The following is a 27,215-nucleotide window of genomic DNA, read 5'->3' as shown; positions in this document are numbered from 1 at the left end:
GGGCAGTATTATAGTAGTTATATTCTTGTATATAGGAGCAGTATTATAGTAGTTATATTATTGTGTATAGGGGGCAGTATAATAGTTACATTCTTGTATATAGGGGGCAGTATTATAGTAATTATATTCTTGTACATAGGGGGCAGTATTATAGTAGTTATATTCTTGTATATAGGGGCAGTATTATAGTAGTTATATTCTTGTATATAGGGAGCAGTATAATAGTTACATTCTTGTATATAGGAGCAGTAGTATAGTAGTTATATTCTTGTATATAGGAGCAGTATTATAGTAGTTATATTCTTGTATATAGGGGGCAGTATAATAGTTACATTCTTGTATATAGGAGCAGTAATATAGTAGTTATATTCTTGTATATAGGGGGCAGTATTATAGTAGTTATATTCTTGTATATAGGAGGCAGTATTATAGTAGTTATATTCTTGTATATAGGGGCAGTATTATAGTAGTTATATTTTTGTATATAGGAGCAGTATTATAGTAGTTATATTCTTGTATATAGGGGCAGTATTATAGTAGTTATATTCTTGTACATAGGGGACAGTGTTATAGTAGTTATATTCTTGTAAATAGGAGCAGTATTATAGTAGTTATATTCTTGTATATAGAGGCAGTATTATAGTAGTTATATTCTTGTATATAGGGGGCAGTATTATAGTAGTTATATTCTTGTATATTGGGGTAGTATTATAGTAGTTATATTCTTGTATATAGGGGCAGTATTATAGTAGTTATATTCTTGTATATAGGAGGCAGTATTATAGTAGTTATATTCTTGTATATAGGAGCAGTATTATAGTAGTTATATTCTTGTATATAGGAGCAGTATTATAGTAATCTTGTATATAGGGGGGCAGTATTATAGTAGTTATATTCTTGTATATAGGGGGCAGTATTATAGTAGTTATATTCTTGTATATAGGAGGCAGTATTATAGTAGTTATATTCTTATATATAGGGGCAGTACTATAGTAGTTAAATTCTTGTATATAGGAGCAGTATTATAGTAGTTCTATTCTTGTATATAGGAGCAGTATTATAGTAGTTATATGCTAGTATATAGGGGCAGTATTATAGTAGTTATATCCTTGTATATAGGGACAGTATTATAGTAGTTATATTCTTGTATATAGGGGGCAGTATTATAGTAGTTATATTCGTGTATATAGGGGGCAGTATTATAGTAGTTATATTCTTGTATATAGGAGCAGTATTATAGTAGTTATATTATTGTGTATAGGGGGCAGTATAATAGTTACATTCTTGTATATAGGGGGCAGTATTATAGTAATTATATTCTTGTACATAGGGGGCAGTATTATAGTAGTTATATTCTTGTATATAGGGGCAGTATTCTAGTAGTTATATTCTTGTATATAGGGAGCAGTATAATAGTTACATTCTTGTATATAGGAGCAGTATTATAGTAGTTATATTCTTGTATATAGGGGGCAGTATAATAGTTACATTCTTGTATATAGGAGCAGTAATATAGTAGTTATATTCTTGTATATAGGGGGCAGTATTATAGTAGTTATATTCTTGTATATAGGAGGCAGTATTATAGTAGTTATATTCTTGTATATAGGAGGCAGTATTATAGTAGTTATATTCTTATATATAGGGGCAGTACTATAGTAGTTAAATTCTTGTATATAGGAGCAGTATTATAGTAGTTCTATTCTTGTATATAGGAGCAGTATTATAGTAGTTATATTCTTGTATATAGGGGGCAGTATTATAGTAGTTATATTCTTGTATATAGGGGGCAGTATTATAGTAGTTATATTCGTGTATATAGGGGGCAGTATTATAGTAGTTATATTCTTGTATATAGGAGCAGTATTATAGTAGTTATATTATTGTGTATAGGGGGCAGTATAATAGTTACATTCTTGTATATAGGGGGCAGTATTATAGTAATTATATTCTTGTACATAGGGGGCAGTATTATAGTAGTTATATTCTTGTATATAGGGGCAGTATTATAGTAGTTATATTCTTGTATATAGGGGGAAGTATAATAAGGGGCAGTATTATAGTAGTTATGTTTTTGTATATAGGAGGCAGAATTATAGTAGTTATATTCTTGTATATAGGAGGCAGTATTATAGTAGTTATATTCTTGTATATAGAGGGCAGTATTATAGTAGTTATATTCTTGTATATAGAGGGCAGTATTATAGTAGTTATATTCTTGTACATAGGGGGAAGTATAATAGTAGTTATATCCTTGTATATAGGGGGCAGTATTATAGTAGTTATATTCTTGTATATAGGAGGCAGTATTATAGTAGTTATATTCTTGTATATAGAGGGCAGTATTATAGTAGTTATATTCTTGTATATAGAGGGCAGTATTATAGTAGTTATATTCTTGTACATAGGGGGAAGTATAATAGTAGTTATTCTTGTATATAGGGGCAGTATTATAGTAGTTATATTCTTGTATATAGGGGGCAGTATTATAGTAGTTATATTCTTGTATATAGGAGCAGTATTATAGTAGTTATATTCTTGTATATAGGGGCAGTATTATAGTAGTTATATTCTTGTATATAGCAGCAGTATTATAGTAGTTATATTCTTGTATATAGAGGGCAGTATTATAGTAGTTATATTCTTGTATATAGAGGGCAGTATGATAGTAGTTATATTCTTGTATATAGAGGGCAGTATTATAGTAGTTATATTCTTGTATATAGAGGGCAGTATGATAGTAGTTATATTCTTGTACATAGGGGGAATTATAATAGTAGTTATATCCTTGTATATAGGGGGCAGTATAGTAGTTATGTTCTTGTAGGAGGAAGTTCAACTTGGTTGAAGTTTGCGAAGTTTGTCATAGGCTGAAACGGTTTGAAAAGTTTCAGAAATGTGCTCAGAGCAGTTGTCGCTTATCTTCCCCCGCTCCCCTTGATAACTCATAATCATTACATTGCTCAGCAGAGGGAGACAACGAGCACAGAAGAAAGCTTCTTCCAGTGGAAAGAGTATTTGAAATCTGTTCCCCATCCTGAGGTATGATGGGATAGACATTGGGAGTAAAAGAAAGTTATTTTGCTAAATCTATTCTTTACATTTTTAGCATGAAACTTTAGAAATATTACCTGCTACAGAAGTGTTAATACTTTTGGTTTGGTACTTTTCCTATATTAGGTCTGGTCTAACAGGAAAAAACTGAGATTATTTTTTATTTTTATTAAGTAGCCTAAACTATAGAAATGAAGGCTGAAATCTGATTAGTTGCTATGGGTAATGCCTATACTTTTCTGTCCCCCTATAAAAAAAAAAACCCTGTTGAGTTTCTGCTGTGTCATAATTAAGATCCCAGAGTTTCTTCCCTATTATATCTTCTCCTCGTCGCCAGAGTAAAAATGTCTTTGTGCAGCTTCTGATCAGCTGTGATTTCTTATTACGGTTTACATTATTCAGGTAGAATATTATCCTTCTCTTTTTGTCGGTAATCTGCAGTGCAAAGTAAAAATCGTACCTTATGGATAACGAACATTTCTTCTAGCGGCGCATAAATCTGTTATTTAATGGAAGCCACGACCGGGAAAAAAAATAAAGTGACTGTTTCCAGCGTGGAACCCCCTCCCATGCTCTGTCACCGGGAGATCTCAATGTAAACACGGGTTATGACAATATAACCAGAGCTAAACAGGCTGAGGGTGAGTTGATTTTATTTTCTGACGCTGCCGTCTCCGGTGCATTTGTAGCGCTGGGTCACAGACTTTTTATTCCTTCTGACAAACGTGCCTGGAAAAGGCTCTGGTTCCCAGTCTGCCAAGCTGTTTTTGGCAAGGAGTACAGCCGCAGCTTCTAATGAGATTATTTAGAAGTTGTATTTAAATGTGAGCGTTGGAATATGAGCAGCAATTTCCAGGACTGAGACGTTCTTATCCAAATTCAGTTTAGACTTCACACTTATTTTCTTTTTTTTTTTTTTGCCACCTGTGTCTAATAAAAATCCATGTTTGTCAATGATTATGTATTTCTCTTCAATGGAGATACAATTATACTAAATTAAGCTTTGGGAGCTGCCATGGTGACTTATTGAGGTTTCATTGATGTTGAAATAAGATAAGTATAAAAAAAAATTAGTCCTGATTCAGTAAAGATCGAATTCTTACATGCATGGAGCAGCATACCGTACTAAGTTATATGGGAAACATCCTTTAGGAATCGGTAATGTTAAATAACTTTCTTTTATTCTGCATCTCTGTATCATTAGGCCTCAGGATGGAGCTTAAATGTCATATTCACTGGGAGGAGCTCTCTCGTCTTTACTGATCTTCGCCCCCTGCTGATTAATGAACTTACAGCCACCAAAAACAACGGGTACTGGAAGGGACTACAGCTCTAAGCACATTTCTGTTTCAAAAATGTGATTGTCACTTTTAAAACCCATTCACCCAGTGGCCTGGGAAACCAAGTTGAACTTTCTCTTTCTACAAGAACATAACTACTATTATACTTCCCCTATGTTCAAGAATATAACTACTATAATACTGCCCCCTATATACAAGAATATAACTACTATAATACTGCCCCCTATATACAAGAATATAACTACTATAATACTGCCCCCTATATACAAGAATATAACTACTATAATACTGCCTCTATATACTATAATACTGCCCCCTATATACAAGAATATAACTACTATAATACTGCTCCTATATACAAGAATATAACTACTATAATACTGCCTCTATATACAAGAATATAACTACTATAATACTGCCCCCTATATACAAGAATATAACTACTATAATACTGCCTCTATATACAAGAATATAACTACTATAATACTGCCCCTATATACAAGAATATAACTACTATAATACTGCCCCCTATATACAAGAATATAACTACTATAATACTGCCCCCTATATACAAGAATATAACTACTATAATACTGCCTCTATATACAAGAATATAACTACTATAATACTGCTCCTATATACAAGAATATAACTACTATAATACTGCCTCTATATACAAGAATATAACTACTATAATACTGCCCCCTATATACAAGAATATAACTACTATAATACTGCCCCCTATATACAAGAATATAACTACTATAATACTGCCCCTATATACAAGAATATAACTACTATAATACTGCCCCTATATACAAGAATATAACTACTATAATACTGCCCCTATATACAAGAATATAACTACTATAATACTGCCCCTATATACAAGAATATAACTACTATAATACTGCCCCTATATACAAGAATATAACTACTATAATACTGCTCCCTATATACAAGAATATAACTACTATAATACTGCTCCTATATACAAGAATATAACTACTATAATACTGCCCCCTATGTACAAGAATATAACTACTATAATACTGCCCCCTATATACAAGAATATAACTACTATAATACTGCTCCTATATACAAGAATATAACTACTATAATACTGCCTCCTATATACAAGAATATAACTACTATAATACTGCTCCACAAGAATATAACTACTATAATACTGCCCCTATGTACAAGAATATAACTACTATAATACTGCCACTATATACAAGAATATAACTACTATAATACTGCCCTTATATACAAGAATATAACTACTATAATACTGCTCCTATATACAAGAATATATCTACTATAATACTGCCCCTATATACAAGAATATAACTACTATAATACTGCCCCTATATACAAGAATATAACTACTATAATACTGCCCCCTATGTACAAGAATATAACTACTATAATACTGCTCCTATATACAAGAATATAACTACTATAATACTGCCCCTATGTACAAGAATATAACTACTATAATACTGCTCCTATATACAAGAATATAACTACTATAATACTGCCCCTATATACAAGAATATAACTACTATAATACTGCCTCCTATATACAAGAATATAACTACTATAATACTGCTCCCTATATACAAGAATATAACTACTATAATACTGCCCCTATATACAAGAATATAACTACTATAATACTGCCCCCTATATACAAGAATATAACTACTATAATACTGCCCCTATATACAAGAATATAACTACTATAATACTGCCCCCTATATACAAGACTATAACTACTATGATACTGTAATTAAATGGTGCCTTAAATGCCACTATAAACTGTCATGGTGAATCTAGATTTGCCCAAGGTGCCAGTGCTCTATGTATATTCATTAGCTTGACTCGCTCTGTCCTTATGGCATGGGGTGTTCGGTAAGCAACCTATCTGGCTCTGTTATATTGAGGACATCTGGTTAGCCTGATTTTCCCCCGAAAACATCTTGGCAGTGATGGTTTCAGCAAATATCTGAATGATGCTGGCATCTCCTGGGGACTCCTCTTTACACACACAGTCTTATCTAATGGAACATGCCTGTCTGTGATCTAGAGAATGTATATTTTAGTGTCTAATTAGAGACTTTTATACTTTATTTATATACTTTCCTTTTCCACTATCATTGTTTTTTTAATCAAATAACTAGTGACTCCGTCCAAATTGTTCAGTGGAACGATGTTAATAGTTTATCTGAATTTGTACCAGTTTCCCTTCTTAAATTAATGTTTAAAGAAATAAATCAGATGCATACATGCTCTATTTACAGATAAGATCCTTATCCTTAGAACTTAGTCATCCATTCAGAGATGGTTAGTATTCAATGTTTATATATTTACTTGAAAATAAGCATTTAATCACTGATACAATTATGAATAAACATTTTACTATTAACCTATCCCTTATGTAAAAGAATATAACCACTATAATACTGCCCCTGTGTACAAGAATAAAAGTACGTTAATACTGCCCCCTATGTAAAAGAATATGCCTACTATAAGGCCTCATGCACACGACCGTAGCCGTGTGCACGGCCGTGATTTTCGGGTCGGCCGGCTGCGGACTGTCGGCGGACTGTCAGCCGCAGGCCGCCCGCAAATCGCGGGACATGCACATGGCCGCCGCCATTGTTTTCAATGAGCCCGGACCGCAGAACCGGGCCGTAATAAGACATGCCCGTTCTTTCTGCGGTCCGGGCTCCCGGGCCGTGCAAGGACCGCAAAAACTACGGTCGTGTGCATGGCCCCATAGAAAAGAATGGGGCCGCAATTCTCCCGTGCATTTTCGGGGGAATTGCGGCCGCAAAAACACGGTCGTGTGCATGGGGCCTAATACTGCCTCCTATGGACAAGAATATAACTACTAAAATACTGCCCCTATGTACAAGAATATAACTACTATAATACTGCCCCTATATACAAGAATATAACTACTATAATACTGCCCCTATATACATGAATATAATTACTATAATACTGCCCCCTATATACAAGAATATAACTACTATAATACTGCCTCCTATATACAAGAATATAACTACTATAATACTGCCCCCTATATACAAGAATATAACCACTATAATACTGCTCCTATATACAAGAATATAACTACTAAAATACTGCCCCTATGTACAAGAATATAACTACTATAATACTGCCCCTATATACAAGAATATACCTACTATAATACTGCTCCTATATACAAGAATATAACTACTATAATACTGCCCCTATATACAAGAATATAACTACTATAATACTGCTCCTATATACAAGAATATAACTACTATAATACTGCCCCTATATACAAGAATATAACTACTATAATACTGCCTCCTATATACAAGAATAAAACTACTATAATACTGCCCCTATATACAAGATATACCTACTATAGTACTGCTCCTATATACAAGAATATAACTACTATAATACTGTCCCTATATACATGAATATAATTACTATAATACTGCCCCCTATATACAAGAATTCAACTACTATAATACTGCCCCCTATGTACAAGAATATAACTACTATAATACTGCCCCCTATATACAAGAATATAACTACTATAATACTGCCTCCTATATACAAGAATATAACTACTATAATACTGCCCCTATATACAAGAATATAACTACTATAATACTGCTCCTATATACAAGAATATAACTACCGTACTATAATACTGCCCCTATATACATGAATATAATTACTATAATACTGCCCCTATATACAAGAATATAACTACTTTAATACTGCCCCTATGTACAAGAATAGAACTACTATAATACTGCTCCTATATACAAGAATATAACTACTATAATACTGCCCCTATATACAAGAATATAACTACTATAATACTGCCCCTATATACAAGAATATAACTACTATAATACTGCCCCTATATACAAGAATATAATTATTATAATACTGCCCTTATGTACAAGAATATAACTACTATAATACTGCTCCTATATACAAGAGTATAACTACTATAATACTGCCCCCTATATACAAGAATATAACTACTATAATACTGCCCCCTATATACAAGAATATAACTACTATAATACTGCCCCCTATATACAAGAATATAACTACTATAATACTGCTCCTATATACAAGAATATAACTACTATAATGCTGCCCCCTATATACAAGAATATAACTATTATAATACTGCCGCTATATACAAGAATATAACTACTATAATACTGCCCCTATATACAAGAATATAACTACTATAATACTGCCCCTATATACAAGAATATAACTACTATAATACTGCTCCCTATATACAAGAATATAACTACTATAATACTGCCTCTATATACAAGAATATAAATACTATAATACTGCCTCCTATATACAAGAATATAACTACTATAATACTGCCCCTATATACAAGAATATAACTACTATAATACTGCCTCCTATATACAAGAATATAACTACTATAATACTGCCTCCTATGTACAAGAATATAACTACTATAATACTGAGGGAGGGTAATCCATAGTTCTACTGTAAATGCTTTTCTTATAATATAGCCTGCATTGTCTTTTCACTACACATAAAGAATGGCCCATATCTTTTGTTATTTTCTTTGTATTAACTACATATATATTGATACATGTTTTTTTAAGATAATCTGACATTATTGTAAGAGAGACCTCCCAGCCATTGATAATCTAGTTGCCTGCTTTTGAACCCTCTCCATCTCTTTAAAGGCTATGTACACCTTTGAAAACGTTGTGTGTGTGTGTGTGTGTGTGTGTGTGTGTGTGTGTGTGTGTAGCTTTCTAAGTACATTTTATTAAAAATTATTTTAATTTTTTGAGAAACAGCTGCTTTTTGTATCCTGTATTCAGAGCAGCTGTATCGTGCGCTGAGACCTGTATCCATCAGGTCAGCGGCACTGACGGGTTCAGTGACCGCAGGTCCTGTGTTTCTCTGGCACGCAGAAGCAAGCGGTTACCGATCATATCCAAGTTCATAACTTCAATGTGATCGTTAACGTGTCGATCCTGTGTGTCAGAAACATGCAGCACCCGCTGACACTGAAACAGTCAGTGCTGCTGACCTGACGGATACAGGTTTCAGTGCTAGATACAGCTGCTCTGTATACAGGATACAAAGCAGCTGTATCTCAAAAAGTCAAAATTATTTTTTAATAAAATGGAATTAGAAAGTTGCACCAAGCACACTGATACACATTTTTATTTCTTTAAAAAAAAACAATGTATTCAAAGGTGTACAGAGCCTTTAATACCCGGTTTACAATGTGGAGCCTAAAATGTAGTCCCATATTCGAGATGTCGTTTTAAAAAGGATTTATAGAGGGGTGATTTTACAGTTTCAATGTAGGTTTTATGTCCCCTAAAATCTTATTTGCTTATGCAGCTGCTTCTTGATATTGAGTACTTCTTCTTGTCTTACTTGTAAACAGAAAATCAAAGTCCTTCTCTTGTTCTGTTATTCCCAGGATATTCCATTTAATATATATACGGTAATACCATTTCTGTGTCTTAGGTGCATTACTTTACATTCATCAACATTTCATCTTCCGGCTTCCTTCTTGCACATGCTGCAGCTTATCAAGATCTATTTGTAACATATTAAGCTCAATCTTGATTATTCTTCCGTTTCGTGTCTTCAGCTAAAACTGGCGCTTTACTCTCCATTCCATCCACAAGGTCATTGACAAAAAATAGTATTTGGGCCCATCATAGATCCTTGTTGTACCCCACTGCTGCCTGTACTGTTCCTTGTGCCCCACTGTTCCCTGTACTGTTCCTTGTTGTACCCCACTATTCCTTGTACTGTTCCTTGTTGTACCACACTGTTCCTTGTACTGTTCCTTGTTGTACCCCACTGTTCCTTGTACTGTTCCTTGTTGTACCACACTGTTCCTTGTACTGTTCCTTGTTGTACCACACTGTTCCTTGTACTGTTCCTTGTTGTACCCCACTGTTCCCTGTACTGTTCCTTGTTGTACCCCACTGTTCCTTGTACTGTTCCTTGTTGTACCACACTGTTCCTTGTACTGTTCCTTGTTGTACCACACTGTTCCTTGTACTGTTCCTTGTTGTACCCCACTGTTCCTTGTACTGTTCCTTGTTGTACCACACTGTTCCTTGTACTGTTCCTTGTTGTACCCCACTGTTCCCTGTACTGTTCCTTGTGCCCCACTGTTCCCTGTACTGTTCCTTGTTGTACCCCACTGTTCCTTGTACTGTTCCTTGTTGTACCACACTGTTCCCTGTACTGTTCCTTGTTGTACCCCACTGTTCCTTGTACTGTTCCTTGTTGTGCGCCACTGTTCCCTGTACTGTTCCTTGTTGTACCCCACTGTTCCTTGTACTGTTCCTTGTTGTACCCCACTGTTCCTTGTACTGTTCCTTGTTGTACCCCACTGTTCCTTGTACTGTTCCTTGTTGTACCCCACTGTTGACTTTAGCTCATTTTGAGTCTTTAGAATTTACAATGACGTTTTTGTCTGTCCTTTTAACCAATTATTGAGCCATCTATACACACATTCCCCCAGTCGCTGCCTCTGTGGCTTCAGTATAAGGCTGTTATAAGGAAGCAGAATCAAATGCCTTTGCAAAATCCAGATATATGACATCAGCCGCCAGTGGCGTAGCTATAGGGGTCACAGCGGTCAGCTATGGGGGCATTATACTGTATGAGAGCAGTTATGGGGGTCATTATACTGTATGGGGGCAGCTATGGGGGCATTATAGTGTATGAGGGCAGCTATGGGGGGCATTATACTGTATGAGGGAAGCTAAGGGGGGCGTTATACTGTATGGAGGCAGCTATGGGGAGCATTATACTGTATGAGGGCAGCTATGGGGGCATTATACTGTATGAGGGCAGCTATGGGGGTCATTATACTGTATGGGGACAGCTATGGGCAGCATTATACTGTATGGGTGGCATTATACTGTATGGGAGCAGCTATGGGGGCATTATACTGTGTGAGGGCAGCTATGGGGGGGCATTCTACTATATGGAGGCAGCTATGGGGGGCATTATACTGTGGGGGCATCCATGGGGGCTGTTGGGCAAGGTGGCTGGGCATGGTGTGGGCTGGGGTCTGGTCGTATTGGGGAGGGGTAGGGGGGCCCAAGCGGAATTCTTGCACCAGCGCCCATGAGCCTTTACCTACGCCCCTGTCAGCCACAAGACTTAGGCGGGATTCACACGACCGGGTCCCGCCCGAGCCATTTTTCCCGGCCGGTTTGCATTATTTTTGCATCCGTTCCGGGCCGGGCAGATCTGGACAGTGACATCAGCGGCAACTCCTGAAGGGGAATCCCCATGTGTTCGGGGATTCCGCTTCAGGAGTTTCCCCTGATGTCACTGCCCAGATATGGACAAAGACATCAAGCGCTCTGTCCAGGAACGGAATCCCTGAAAACACGGGGATTCCACTCCTTCAAGGAGCTAAAGTGGGGCTAGCACATAGCAGAGCAGGGAGATACCTCCCTGCTCTGCTATAGTGGCGTCGCTACAGTAGTAGCAGCCGCAGCAGCAGCAGCAGCTGCTGCTAGCGGTGCCATGGAAGGTGTCGCCGGGCCAGGGCTCTTTTAAAACAAGCAGGGGAAGGGAGCCAGCGCAGCGCTCCCTCCACCTGCTGTACACCCCGGCCCTGCAACACAGTCTCCAGCGTAGCCATTCCTCCGAATGGCAGCAACTCCTCCTCCTCATATGCACTCTGCGCTGTGAGGAGGAGGAGATAGAGCGCAAGCGACGGAAAACCGTATTACCCGGCCCCATAGACTTCTATGGGAGCCGGAGCGGCCGGGTACCCGGCCGAAAAGAGAGCATGTCCTGTTTTTTGACGGCCGGTTTTCCCGGCCGTCAAAAAATCGGTCGTGTGAATAGCCCCATTAGGGGTCTATTATTCCTAATGCAGCCGGGTGCCGGCCGATTTATGAACGGCCGGCGCCCGGCCGGGAAACCCTGTCGTGTGAATGAGGCCTAACATCCAGATTTGCACTTACCTCCTCATAGAAACATAAAGCATGGCCGGTTTTTCATGGATCCATGCTGGTTATGAGTTATTACAGTTTTTTATCGCTATAATTTTGCCGTTCATCGCTTAGAATATCTTTTTATATATTTTACATATTATAGATGTCAGACTTACCTACGGTAGCTACCCGCTATTACCTTTTTACACGTTCAAAATGTTGGTACGCCATCCGCTAGCCCCAATGCTGCAGCACTGACTATTACAAGAGAGTCTGAGGCTCCATTCAGACGAGCTTCGGCAACCTCGGACGTGAAAAACTGTCATTTTTCATGTGCGAGGTGCAACAGTGTGGGACGCGTTGTCGCAGATCCCCCATAGACTAGAGTCTATGTAGGGATGTGTGACACGCAGTAAAATGGGACGTGTCCTACTCTTTCACGGACCCTTCACGAGCTTCGTTGAAACAACGGTCATGTGAACGGACCCATTGAAATACACGGACGTGATACACGCTCGTCTGAATCAGCACTTAGAAGAATAAATATGACGGTCTATCAATTACTGAGCTCAATTCCCTTAATACTCGTGGGTGAATGCCAGCTGGGCCTGAAACTTTATTCATATTTAAGACGCAGCTGCACTTCATCTTGTGTTAGCCCTGTGATATTGGTTGGACAATCTTGATTACAATTCCCTGAATAATATTTGGCACTGACCGCTCATTAGTGAACGTGGATAAAGTTCATGTTTAACGTTTCAGCCTCTTCTTTGTCCTCTGGTTATATTTTCAGCAGGGTATAATAGAATTCTCTAATGATTGTTTCCAGTGCTCGGGTCATGTTCACACCCGCAGTGGATTGTAGTGTATGATTTCCAGCACACAGGATAGTATCAGCCAGTACAATTGTTCGACCACAGGGGAGCGCTGTTTGAACAGATATATTCTTCCTTCTCAGCGATGCCTATGAAGTCGATGTAGATTACTGGCAACTTGTCTAATTGTTCATTAAGTGCTATAAAATGCTAGATTTCCTTGTACTGGGATGATTAGTACAAATCCTCGGTGTGTACACAGCGCTGTGACTCGCGGAATGATCCTCTTTATTAAATAAGAGGAAAACAGAGTCCAGATTTATGACTGTATGTGGCTATTCTATGAGGGAATTGCAGTATGAGAAAGTTGTCTTGGGCCCTGTTCACACGGAGGATTTTGCAGGCAGGAAAAAATCTGCCTCAAAATTCCTTCTGGAATTTGCGTTTTTCGCTTGTGTCATTGAGGACCGCGAGTGAAAACGCTTTTTCTGCCTCCCATGGATTTTAATGGGAGGTCAGAGGTGGGACTGCGGCAAGAAGGAACATGCTGCTTTTTTCCACGCAGGCGGCGAAAAGAAACACCAGACGTTTTTTTTGCGGGGTTTCCGACTTGGTTACGGTGTTGATCGGCGCCAAAAAACCTCAGTGTGAACTGGGCTTTATAGATTTTTTCCGGCGAGAGGGATTATGAGAACGACTGCAGGATTGCCCCTGACCGCTGAGGTCAAACACTGCAACATCCAGAACGTAGAGTAACTGCAAAGGGGCCTCGTATTCATTACATACAGGGAAGGCGGCATTATTTCAAGCTAAGATTATTCTTAGAAGAGTTTCATACAGTGGCTGATAAGGTTGAAAAAAGGCCCAAGCTCACGAAGTCCAACCTATAATCTTACCGTGTTGATCCAGACGAAGTCAAGAAACCCCATGAGGCAAAAGCCAATTTTTTTCATTTTAGGGAAAAAAATTCTTCCCAACCCCAAATATGTCAATCAGAATAAATCCCAGGATCAGCGTAAGGCCACATTCACACGAACGTGTTTTTGCGGCCGCAATTCCCCCAAAAATCCACGGGAGAATTGCGACCCCATTCATTTCTATGGGGCCATGCACACGACCGTAGTTTTTGCGGTCTTTGCACGGCCCGGGAACCCGCACCGCAGAAAGAACGGGCATGTCCTATTACGGCCGTCTTCTGCGGTCCAGGCTCATTGAAAACAATGACGGCGGCCATGTGCATGTCCTACGATTTGCTGGCGGCCCGCGGCTGACAGTCCGCAGCCGGCTGACCCGAAAATCACAGCCGTGCACACGGCTACGGTCGTGTGCATGAGGCCTAAATCCCATTCTGGATTTACAGGAATTTATCTGATTGTTGGGCACATAGTGGGTCCACGGCAGGTCTTAGTCAGATCTAAAGCAGCTACTGCTGGGAGTAGTAATTATATATATATATATATATATATATATATATATATATATATGAAATTATTTTAATCATCCAGCAAGCCTGATAAGGTCCAGTTCACACACAGTTTTCTGGCGCAGATTTTGATGCCGAAACCGCATTGGAATTGGCGCCAAAAAATGGCCGGATTGGAGACGTTTTTTATTTTCCCGGGCGGCTTTTACCCGCTCATGGCAAAAAAAGCGGCATGTCCTTTCTTGCTGCGGTTCCGCCTCTGAAATAAATGGGAAGCAGAAAAAGCGTTTTTCGCCGTGTTTTTTGCCCGCGGTCCTCAATGGCTGCAGGCAAAAAGCGCGGAAAAAGTGCAGACAGGTCAAAATCTGCAATTTTTAGGCAGATTTTTTTTTCCGCCTGCAAAATGCTCCATGTGAACTAGGCCTAATTTATCACTTGCATGTATCACATCGCTGGCAGATTTTGTGTTATCGGCTATTTTGAGCTTTTTTTCTATTCTATATACTTACATACTTTTCTAGGGCCATCTGATAATACAGAACATTTGATAATTCAGCTTCTATTGATGCTGAAATTATAGGAATTTCCTCATACTTTTGCTTATGTTTTGGACTCGCTCCTGGTTTTGGCTAGAAAATAACCCATCAAAAACGGCACCAATTCTGCACTGTGCGAATAAGGCCAAAATCTTACCTTGAAATCTGAGTGACTTTGCTGGTGTAATAACTCCACAGGTTTTTATACGGAAGATTTTTTTTTGCTTCTAGCATTATCTTCGAGTAATTATATATAAAAAAAAGTTGTGTTTCACTAATAAAGAGCAGCGATTACGCGGTGTAATCCAATTAGCGGTAATGTTTGTGGAGATATCCACTGTCTACATGAAAGGTAATTATAGATGGTCATTACGATTAAGCAGCGTTCAGTATATAGTTATAGTGTAATTAGGAGCCAGACAAGGTCATACACTGAGCAATGTGATTCCTGCGTAATGTCCTATATGGAGGGGAGGGCAGCAGCTTTTTATTTATTGTTCACGCGTACAATATATATATTTTTTTTTATTGTGCGCAAAATACCAAATGTTATATTGTAGTGAATATTTATTTTTATTTTTTTTCAAATGTGATTTGAGAATGTTGAGTTGTTTGCATCTTTGTCTCATAGGAACTTGCATTAGCTGACATGTATTACCATGAACGATCGGATGGGTGTTCAAGACTGATCTCCGTCGGGCAGAGCTGTCACAATTATTGTTAATAGCCATCAATTTGTTTGAATCAACCCCTTTTGGTTACGCGACCTCAGTGTTTCCTTATGGGGTAAAAAGTTGTGCGACAATCGCATGAACTACGACGTGGTTGCAATTCTCGAACATAAAATTTATAATCAAAGGTCCTCCCAAGAACATAAAGTGGGGCTGGGCACTACATGTATTCAGCCTCCTCACAAATTATTGATAGTCAAGTCATATGAATATAGAAATCAAGAGCTCAAGAAAAGAGTCAAGTTCTATTTTTGTATAAAACCAACATATTTTAATAGAATTCTAACAAACGCATTAAAAAGATTTGGACTTTATACCAAAATGACCAAAAAGGTTGGGCTCCTACAAATTCATATACTTATCCTCACGTAACGTCTAGTAGTAGTAGCAGTATATATAGTGAAATGTGATGACTGAACGGGGGCGGCTTGACGGGTTGAATGTTGTAGACCCACTATCTTTTTGAGTCCCAGTATACCATAAAAGTAAATCCAGTGAGGTATCTCCCAATAAAGACGTACCAAGAGGCGCAAAACAACGTATGTTTCGCCCATTAAGGCCCCATGCACACGAACGTGTTTTTGCAGCCGCAACTCACGCACAAATCTGCGGGTGAATTGCAGACCCATTAATTTCTATGGGCCCATGCTCAAGACTGTTTCCACGGTCTGCGCATTGACCAGAAACCCGGATAGGACAAGTCATTATACGGTCCAGGCTCATTGAAATCAAAGTGTGCACGGTCCGTGATTTGCGGGCGGCCCGATCCGATGACACTCCTCGGCTGTGCACACAGCTAAGGTTGTGTGCATGAGGCCTAAGGGATAGGAAATGGGTATCATTATGCCTTACCCATAGATAGTCCAAAGTCTCCAAACAAGCCCCAACCAGTGTGTTCCCCATCCCGCGTTTCGCAAAGTGGCTTCTTCAGGGGGTATATAATGCACTGCGTGATAAGTATATGAATTTGTAGGAGCCAATGCCCAACCTTTTTAGTGTGTTCGTTTGGTATTGAGCCCTCTTTGTGTACTAATCTTTTTAGTGTGATGTTATAATGCAATAATTAATAAAAGGTGTTTTAGTTTTATAGTTTTAAAGATAGTATTTGACTCTTTTTTTTTTTTTTTTTTTCTGTTCTTTTGATATCTATGAACATAAAAAGTTGCCTCTGACATTCTTTCCTCTGTAGGGAAGCATTTAAGGTTGTAAAGCGGTCGCTGTAACCTGTCGTTTTACTGCAACCGTTGTGCGAACTGAAGTCACCATGGAGCCCTAGCCTGAATCATTGTCTATGGCCACCACTAACATGTTTTTGAAGGGATTTTGGGTAATTTTTTTATGTTAAGAAGGGATAAAACCTCTCCCTCCTATCCTAAAAGCTTTGTGTGAACATGACCTTAAATGGAACCTGTCAGAAGGTTTGAAGTTACTGAACCACCAGCATGCTATTAGGCAGCTGGGGTTTAATGTTCCAAACCTGCATACATCGAAATATTGTAATAATAAAGTAAATTACAACTTACTGAGATTGGCATCGGGCGCATTTCGCACTTGGAGCTGAGGACAGTACACTGCGGAGTGAAGCGATGTGTACTGTCCTCGGCTTCACGAGCGCGATGCGTATACGCCGTATGCTGACTCCTTACTTCTTACCCGGACTCCTTTCGGTAATTTACTTTACTAATTATTCCCGAAACTTTTGTTTTTGAGGTACGCAGGTTTGTAACACTAAACTCCACCTTCATAATGACATGTTGGTGTTTTAGTGGCTCTAAAGCTACTGATTGGTTCCCTTTAAAGAGACCCTGCCACAAGAACAGACCCTTGTCAATGGGGTTGTATTCCAGGAACCTAGATGTTTCCCCATAGAGCCGGTTGCTTGTGTGAGTGCAGAATGGTGGGGTACTTATACTAATGATCATATTGCGATCTCCTATCCGCCACTGAGCAGTGCTATAAGGTTGCAGGCTACAGATCCACTACACCAAGGCTCTTCCTCTTACTCCCCAGTGGGTGAGATTATATTTTTTTTTATAGGGGCATATACCAGGAGGGTTGAATATTGATTGGGAGGCTGAGGTTCTAGTATGGGTTCAAATCTCTTTCTGCAGTAGTTTATCTACCAGAGGTTTGGCGCACACAAGGGACATAACTGCTCAGATCCATTAGTGAGGGACCTGGGGTTCTCCGTAGGGCATGTTTTGGTTGAGGTTATGGATTTCAGGTGGGTGGTGCCCAATAAATTTTACACCGCCAGTAGTGTAGATCCCCCCCCCCCTCCAGGCCTGGACCAGCATGCTACACGGTCTTCATGAATCATACAGAGGGTGGAACCCAGGAGGACTATGCCAAGAGACGGAGACAAAATGGCCCGTACAGAAAACGCATTTCCCTCCACATAATGTGAAATCCATTTCTCGCTGCTCCTTGCTTTACTGAACAATTGTTAGTGTTCGCCGAGTCCTCCGCTCGCTCTTCATCAATATTGTAAATATATTATTTTGATCTTGTTTCTGTTCTGTGGTGCAGAAAATGATGTGGGATACAGATTAATATTTGATTCTGCGGAGAGTCTCGCTCAATAGAATTTCGTTTCATAGATTTTTTATTTTTTTGGTGGAGTTAAAGGAGGTTATCAGTCTGTACCGGATCAACCACATTCCTGTTGTGTGTGGGTTCTTTTATGCTTGAAATTTAGATCTTCAAAACAAGAAGGTTGTGTTCCCCCGGATATGTATTATTACATAGGAAAGGAACCTGTAAAGTACATTATGTACGTGGTGAGATGTAGGTGGGATCGTAGCTGATATTACCGGGTTTCGTTTCATCCATATCAGCAGCGATCTATAAGGTCTTTCATTGTCTGTGAATTCTGATCTCATCACTTGAAGGGGGTCTCCACTTTATAAAAAAAGAGATTAGCATGTGATTAATGCGGCAGAATCCACCCTATAAATATGAATGGGGTTATTTGCAAACCCCACTGAGATGAAAGGGGCAGTGGCAGAAATTTCCGCAACAAATCGGCTGTATGTGAATATGCCCTAAGGCCATATTCACCCGACCTTTATGTTCACACGCATTTCGCCGCGGGATCCTCGTTAACTCTGCCCACAAACTACATCCCATTTTATTTATATCCATATGGCAGGAAAAAAAAATAACCTGTCACTTCTTTGTGCGGTTTTCACGCTGAAACTGCTGCCACACACGGATTAGCCTCATTAAACGGGGCTAATCCACACGTAGATCCGCAGCAGAAATATACAGTCAGCGTTGAATTACTGCCATGGATTCTTGGGCAAATCCGACATGTACGCCTGGCCTAAGAGATACAGGAAATATGATTTGAGTAAAGCCACGTCCCTTCTCTGGCTAAAAGTCAAACTGGCAGAGAACCCATAAGACGGGCTGGTTGTTAGGGACTCCCTGCCTGACAACCTCATTGGAAAGACTGGTTGTCATGCAGTGCATCCATAGCAACTAAATGCTAGACATGACTTGGCTCAGATTTTTGTTTGAAGACCTCCTAGCGTTTTCTGGCGTCATTAGGTTAGTAGGTTCATTCCGGAATTACTCTCTTTACACGAGTTTCTTGGGAATTCACACTGGTGGCGATGGTTTTGTACATGCCGCTGTGTCTGATACTGCAGCTCAGCCCCATTATATCGATTGGGGTTGAGCTGTAGTACCTGGCACAGCTACATGTACCGAATCGCTGCACCTAGGGGGCGATCTTCCACCGATCACACATTGATAGCCGATCAATGTAAAATCCCTTTAACCATGAGAGATTTCTGATGTGGGGGGGTTGTAAATTTCTGCAGTTTCCCATAGAATTTGTCATGCCCCATAATTATGATCGGGAATTGCTACGTAAATAATGTTCTGAATCGTAGTTCCTACCCTTTAAATAGATATTTACTTACAAAGTGCAGGAGGGAGAGGCGTGTGTATACAGTGATCACATCCTATGGAATCTATACTGCATATACCTAATGTTAATCAATAACTGCAGATGTGTCGTGTGACACAAATCTGGACATTGCATGACGCTGAATCACTGTGACTCACCGGCTTCCACAGATCCCACTGACTTCTCACCTGCTGGTCACAGATATTTACATGTTCCGTGGTGTCACTCTTCAACCCGACGACACGCCTAACTATCCGTCTTATCCGGCACATGAATAATGGAGAGATTTTATTGTCAGCCGTTGACTTTCATTTATGACGCTGCTGCTGTGATTGATGTGTTAATCTTGAAGTTAATTTATTTAATCTGGTCATAGGACAATGTAATGTCACCACTGTCAATTCTCTTTAGGAGTTATATTACCATCCAACACCAGGGGGCGCAGTCCCATCTGGTTATAAACTTGCTGTATTACAGGTCTCTGCTCAGAATTTGCAGCATCAGTTTCATTTATTAACTAGTTATATCAGCGGGTAAGAATGCACTTTAAGGCCTAGTTCACACAGAGTTTTTTTGTAGGCAGAAAAATCTGCTTAAAAATTCCTTTAGGAATTTTGAGACAGATTTTCACCTGCCTGCACTCTCTTTGCCGCATTTTTTGTAGCGTTTTTTGGCCGCGGTCAAAAGCAGCAAAAAACGCTTTCTCTGCCTCCCATTGATGTCAATGGGAGGTCAGAGACGGAGACCCCTGAAGAAAGAGTGTGTCGCTTCTTTTTCCCGCGAGCGTTTTTTCCGCTCGTGGGGAAAAAAACTCCTCCACCTCCCACTGAAATCAATGGGAGGCGTTTTTAGTAGTGTTTCCGACGCGGTTTTTGCGTCAAAAACTACCAAGAAACTCAATGTGAACGTACCCTTAGACATCCTGCGTATATTTCAGATTTTGTTGCAGAAATTTCTGCGACTGAAACTTCATGTTCATCTCAGTGGGGTTGTTTCTGCATCTTTTTTTATTTTATTTTTATAGAGTTAGAAAAAAAATATCTGTTCTAACTGAAGACCATCAGTGAGTTGCTGTTGATGGATCCATTGTACTTCTTTAGTTTTCTGCTGTGATTTGGCTGAAATATAATGAAAACACGGATCTGTTATCTTCTCTGTTGTTAACATCTTTCTCTAGGGTAAAGCATGCCAGATGGGAAGGGGGGGGAATGCATGGCGCACGGCTGTGGTAACAGTTGTGGCGTACGGTCGGCCCGAAAGATGCAATACATTTATTAAGAGGCGTTCAAGAGTCTCTGTCACCACATTATAAGTGGCCTGTATTGTGCATGATGTGATCGGCGCTGTAATGTAGATTACAGCAGTTTTTTATTTAGAAAAACGATCATTTGTGACGGAGTTATGACCTATTTTAGCTTTATGCTAATGAGTTTCTCAATGGACAACTGGGCGTGTTTTACTATATGACCAAGTTTGCGTTGTACAGAGAAGTGTATAACGCTGACCAATCAGTGACCAATCAGCGTCATACACTTCTCTCCATTCATTTACACTGCAGATAGCGATATAGCTATATCACTATGTGCAGCCACATAAACACACTATAACGTTACTGCAGTGTCCTGACAATGAATATACATCACCTCCAGCCAGGACGTGACGTGTATTCATTCTCCTGACCACTTCTGTAGCGTCTGTGTGATATACAGCACAGCGAGATCTCGCTGTGAATGACCGCTTACAGCGTAATCTCGCGAGACTACACCTGCTGTGCTGTAAATCACAGAGGCACTACAGAAGTGGTCAGGAGAATGAATACACGTCACGTCCTGGCTGGAGGCAATGTCTATTCATTGTCAGGACACTGCTGTAACGTGTTAGTGTGTTTATGTGGCTGCACATCATGATCTAGCTATATCGCTATGTGCTGTATAAATGAATGGAGAGAAGTGTATGACGCTGATTGGTCACTGATTGGTCAGCGTCATACACTTCTCTGTACAACGCCCACTTGGTCAAAAAGTAAAACATGCCCAGTTGTCCATTGAGAAACTCATTAGCATAAATTGAATATAGGTCATCATAACTCGAAATAAAAACACTGTTCTCTACATTACAGCGCCGATCACATCATGTACAAGATAGACCACTTCTAATGTGGTGACAGAGCCCCTTTAATAATATTTGTTGTATCATACTCCAACTTTTACCCCCACTCGTAGCAGTGACAGCTGCAGGGCCCCTAGTACTAGCTGCAGGACACACATTGACCCCATCCCCAATGAACAGACTCTGGCTGTGGCATGACGTTTATATACTTTGCTTATATATTATATAAAGGGGTTTGTTAATAATTTGTGTCTGTATTTCCTCTAAGAACATGCTACATATTGCGATATTTATGGTCATTGTGATATCTAGCTCAATATCATTATCTTGACATAATTCCTGATCTCTCCCCAGGCTAAGTATCACATATTACAATAAAGCATACAAAAGAAATCCGCAGCACGACCGACAGTATTCCTCCAGAGGGGAACAAGGTAGATAATCCCAGCCAGGGACGGTGCAAGCAGTATAAATGTCCCAGGTCCAACGGGACAACTTGTATACAGCAATAGAAAGAAAGACTGCAGCACTCTGATGTCCAAAAAAGTAGATTTATTCACCAAGTATTAAAAACTGCAACGTTTCAACCCCTATTGGGTCTTTTGATCAAAAAGACCCAATAGGGGTTGAAACGTTGCAGTTTTTCATGCTTGGTGAATAAATCTACTTTTTTGGACATCAGAGTGCTGCAGTCTTTCTTTCTATTGCTATATTACAATAAAGTCCATGTCGCTGCTGTCTGGACAAGTGTTATTTTCAGAAATCCCCTGAATTGTTTTCCTAGCAGGAAATGGTAGTAACATGTGGGTAACCCTGAGCGATCAGTTCCTTGGAATTGGGTCTGGGCTTCCTGAGAACACTTTACAGAAGAGCAATGGGGCAGTAAAGCAAAACCCTCAGCGTAGAGCAGCGCCGGATCCAACATCATGGTAAGGGGTTAGGAATAGTCCATGGATGGGAAAACATCTTGTACAGCACACACCTGTTCAATACGGCCTCATGCACACAGCCGTAGCCTTGTGCAAGGCCCGTGATTACAGAAACGGATGGCCGCCGAGTGTCATCCGCGGGCCGTCCGCAATCACAGACCGTGCACATACAAGATGTGCATTGACTCGAAGTAGCCCGTACCGCAAATGCGACCCGTGAAATGACTTGACCTTTTTTTTTTGCGCTTCGGGCTCGCGGCCAATGCACGGACTGTGGAAACCATGGTCGTGTGCATTGGCCCATAGAATAGAAAGTGTCCTATACTATCTGTAATTGTGGATAGTATGCGGACCGTAATGCACGGTCGTGTGCATGAGGACTAACAACTCTTGTTTTATTTTCTAAACTTCATCCTTATGTGGCTTGTCTGTCGGGTGGCTGGCATGTACAGTGAAATTGGGCACTAGCTGATATGTACTGGACAGACTGGCACTAAAACGGACCCGTAGGGAAAATAACTTTTTTTTTTTCAGACTCTTTGAGCCTGCAGAGCCATTATATTTATCATGGAACAGGAAATGACCGGTGACCTCAGTGTCTTCTGGATGTCACAGGAACAGCTAAAGTAGCTCTACCGTGGGAGGACCCCAAAAAACAGCTCCTCATAGCGGAGCTTCCTCGACCCTTTTGACATGGGAGGAAAGGGGTATTTAGGTCAACAGCAGACACCGCTTTCAGGCATCAAATAAATGGATGCACATACCATTGGTTTCAGTGGGTGCAGTCGGGGGTGTCCCGGATTTGACTCATAGAGGGGTGTCCCGGGCAGGTCACCCCCGCTGTATTATCTGCACATGTCAGTGGAGTCCTTGCAGCTGGTGAAGCGTCTGCAGCTACAGATTTCATGGAGCGTTTTATTTGCAGTGTTTAGTAATAGGAGAGCGGAGAGTACGGTGCGTGCACGTGGCATTAAACAGCCGCCCCATCAGCAGCTATTCCATTAACTGTCAATGGATGATTTCCCCAATTACAGCTAATTCATTTTGCAAGTAACTCCTGGCACATCTGCTTATCAACAAGCGTTTTGTGCTGAATATAATCCGGTTATCATTTAATTGCGATTGAGAGCTGGGATATCGTGTGCGCACACGGACCTCAAATATTTAAGCATCAAATCTGGGTCTTTACTGCTGCCCTGAACCAACACAAGCGGCTCTCCGAACAGTCATGTGATGATCGTCAGTATAGATAGGATGAGGGACACAGATAAGATGCAGGGGGACAGAGCACTCCTACACTGATATATATATATATATATATATATATATATATATATATATATATATATATATATATATATATATATATATATATATATAATATTCCTGTAGTGGCCAGTAGAGTTTGGCATAGTGATGTCATCACTTAAAGGGCATATCATCCTACAGAGGTTTTTAATCGTTCTCAACTCCTGGAAGTCCAATCTGCTTGTCTATGCCGAAACATTTCATGGCCCATCTCGTGAGATTTGCCACTCAGAGATCTGGGTAAATTGGGAGACAACACTTTTTGAAACTGTATTCGCAGCCATATTGGTTGTCACCCATTTTTCCCTTAGTTACTATAGCGGACCATTTTAGATCTCTGACAACCCCTTCAACTGCAATCTAGATCTCAATGGTGGTCATCATTAAAGGGCCAACCATCACATTCAACCAGTTCCTGTAGGAGGAGTAGGCCTATACTCAGCTGTTTCCTTAAATCCCATAAAATTGCCAAGAAAGACCGCATGCATGCTCGACTACTGCTCCATACAACCGCCTCACCCGCCCACTGTAGATCGTTAGGATTCCCACTGATCTAACGATTACAATATAAATTATCCTTTGGAAAGGTGATAAGACATTAGTGGGAAAATACTTTTCAGACAGAGACATGGGAGGAATTGAGCGGAGTGCTGGTGGTTTGATGATGTCGCAGGATGATTGCAGTGATCACACTCTCCTGCCAGCACATAGGCTGTTCACTCTTTCCTCCAAACTTAATGTAGAGATTTATTAATATGAAGTCAATTCCACTGCCGTAACTCTTCTCTCTTGTCGCTTCTGATGGGATTGTGTGTAGGTGACAGTTCGGCTTTATAGTCTGGTAGAGGGATATTTTAGGACACAGTAAGGAAGGTAAAGCCGAGATTCTCCACATCCTCCTCAGAATAATTATCCAAACCATTATTCCCGGCATAAACTCTGCCTCTGACAGGGGTGTGAGAGGGGAAGACGTTTCTGTATTCATATTATAATCAGATGTCACTGCAGAAATTGAGCTATTATATTGTGCGGACATTATCCACTCACCCCGTCAGTATGAGCTGCCGTCTGGTTTTAATCGCGATTGTCCGGGAAGTTTCTCTAGAAGAAAACATTTATCTGTGCCCTCGCTCCCATAGAGATGAATATCAATTCCTTTTATCTGAAATTAGTAGGACCCGTTGGGTGCCGGATTATCAAATAGTAACAGATGTTAAAAGAAAAGTATATAAAATAAACTGGGGAACCCCCCGTCCCCCGGGAAGGCTGCCCAAAATTATCACATTATTGGGGATCTTTGCAGTCTAGTTCCGGACTATGAGAATTTTCCAGATTAGAGGAATTCTATAGGGAACCTGTGGATGTCCAGTGGTAAAATAACAAAACCCAAAAGGCAACTACAGTCTCACAGCTGTTGAGGCCTTCTGGGATTTGTAGTTCTATAACAGTTGGAGAGCCGCAGGTTGTACACCACTGATATAAAGTAACGTGTGTTGTATAAATGGTGTGTGTTCTATTATATATAGTGATGTATCCTACAGTAAGTTCAAATACTATATCCTAAAAGTATCATTCTCGTAGCAATAGTTCGAAGTGCCATTTTGTGGCTTCATTTACCCTCCCCCATTAAGTAGCGCTTCTAGTCGGAGGAGCCGCATCGAGGCTGGAAGATGTTCTACTGGAAAAACTACTCAAGGTCCCGCACATAGGAAAATCATAAACTTAAAATACCTTGAAAATTTTACCCCCTCTCCTTGATTTTTATGTCTCCGCACGCTGATGTGTCGTCCATTATAACATCACGTGACCGCAGCAGCCAATCGCTATTATCCGTGCATACATATTATTTTCCTATTTGGAGAAACTTTGTTGGAAAGCCTCTGAAACAATGAACATTACTAGTAGAAGTAGATCCCCTATCATCCCCTGTCATCATCCCCTGTCATCATCCCCTGTCATCATCCCCTGGCGTCATCCCCTGTCCTTCCCTGTCCTCATCAGTCATCACCACTCATCTCCCGTCGTCGTCCCCTGTCGTCGTCGTCGTCCCATGTCGTCACCTGTCATCACCTGTCATTACATTTGTACGTGATTGATGTTTGTTTTGTCGCTGTTGTTCTCTTGCAGCCTCTTTGATATGGGAGGAGAATATTACTGCTACAGCTCTGACATTACCTGCTCCTTTCCTGCCAATGGGAAGTTCACCGCAGACCAGCGAGCAATTTACGAGGCTGTGCTGAAGTCCTCCCGCGCAGTCATGAACGCTGTGAAACCAGGTCAGTCAGGAGCTCGTCTGTGTACAACAAATCAGGTTTATGAAATAACATGGTACGAAATAGCATCTATAAGGGGTGAACTGCAATACCAGGCACAGCCACAGACAAGAGTGGTGCTGTTTCCGGTGGGGGGGGCGGCGCGCACTTTTTTTTTTTTGTCCTAATGTGAAAATCCTTTTTACAAACGCACACACGCCAATTTCATATCAAATTTTACAAAGGGTTACATGACAACTGAAAATCACGTATAATTTTTTGTCCTTCCCTTGGGGTCGCAATATCATTCCAGTTGTAAAAATGGGCGCCGCAATGCAAGTTTGATAGACAGATCTGCGGCCATATTGGTTGTCACATTTACGTAGTAGCGTATCTAAAACACCACAGTGACATCCAATATGGCGGCAGATCCTGTTGGATAGAATAATGTCTTGTATTTCTTAGAACAGCCCGTTCTTTTATTTCGCTGCTTCGTTTCATCGTATTCCCCCCGCGGTGTGGGTAACGCACCCTCCTCTCTTTCTCGATATTTAGCATTATGTCCACATTTAAGGAACCGATATATCTGCGGGCGTGACACAGTTACCTATCAATACAGAGCATGAGCCCTGATGTATTCTCTTCCAGTGTTGACCTATTTCTCTCTCGGCGTCCTGCTCAGTAACCGCACGTCCTTTTTTCTGTCTTCTTGTCGCGAGTGACTTCCGATCTGCATTACCTCCCTGCAGCAGGATTCCTGCCGGCTGTTTACACGTCGTCCCATTCTTCACACAAAATGCTGGAAAAGTCGCCTTGTGCA

At 40.2% G+C, this 27,215-nt stretch overlaps 1 protein-coding gene and 1 long non-coding RNA gene across 3 annotated transcripts in view; one reads left to right on the top strand and one right to left on the bottom strand.

The window, feature by feature from the left end:
* Window positions 1–12,661, bottom strand: part of LOC142661159 (uncharacterized) — a 44,042-nt gene extending 31,381 nt beyond the window's left edge. Inside the window, exon 1 of the long non-coding RNA XR_012850654.1 lies at window positions 12,576–12,661. This is a non-coding gene — a long non-coding RNA (uncharacterized LOC142661159). The remainder of the gene's footprint in view (window positions 1–12,575) is intronic.
* PEPD (peptidase D) overlaps window positions 1–27,215 on the top strand; it is a 297,439-nt gene that overhangs the window by 239,115 nt on the left and 31,109 nt on the right. For both annotated transcript variants that reach the window (XM_075838450.1, XM_075838452.1), the window contains exon 12: window positions 26,271–26,419. In XM_075838450.1, coding sequence (XP_075694565.1) covers window positions 26,271–26,419 — 149 coding nt within the window. The remainder of the gene's footprint in view (window positions 1–26,270; window positions 26,420–27,215) is intronic.

The sequence above is a fragment of the Rhinoderma darwinii genome, chromosome 9 (assembly GCF_050947455.1).
Source record: "Rhinoderma darwinii isolate aRhiDar2 chromosome 9, aRhiDar2.hap1, whole genome shotgun sequence".
Classification (NCBI taxonomy): Eukaryota; Metazoa; Chordata; class Amphibia; order Anura; family Rhinodermatidae; genus Rhinoderma; species Rhinoderma darwinii.
Note: the sequence above shows the minus strand (reverse complement) of the source record. Positions and strands in the feature narration are given on the sequence as shown.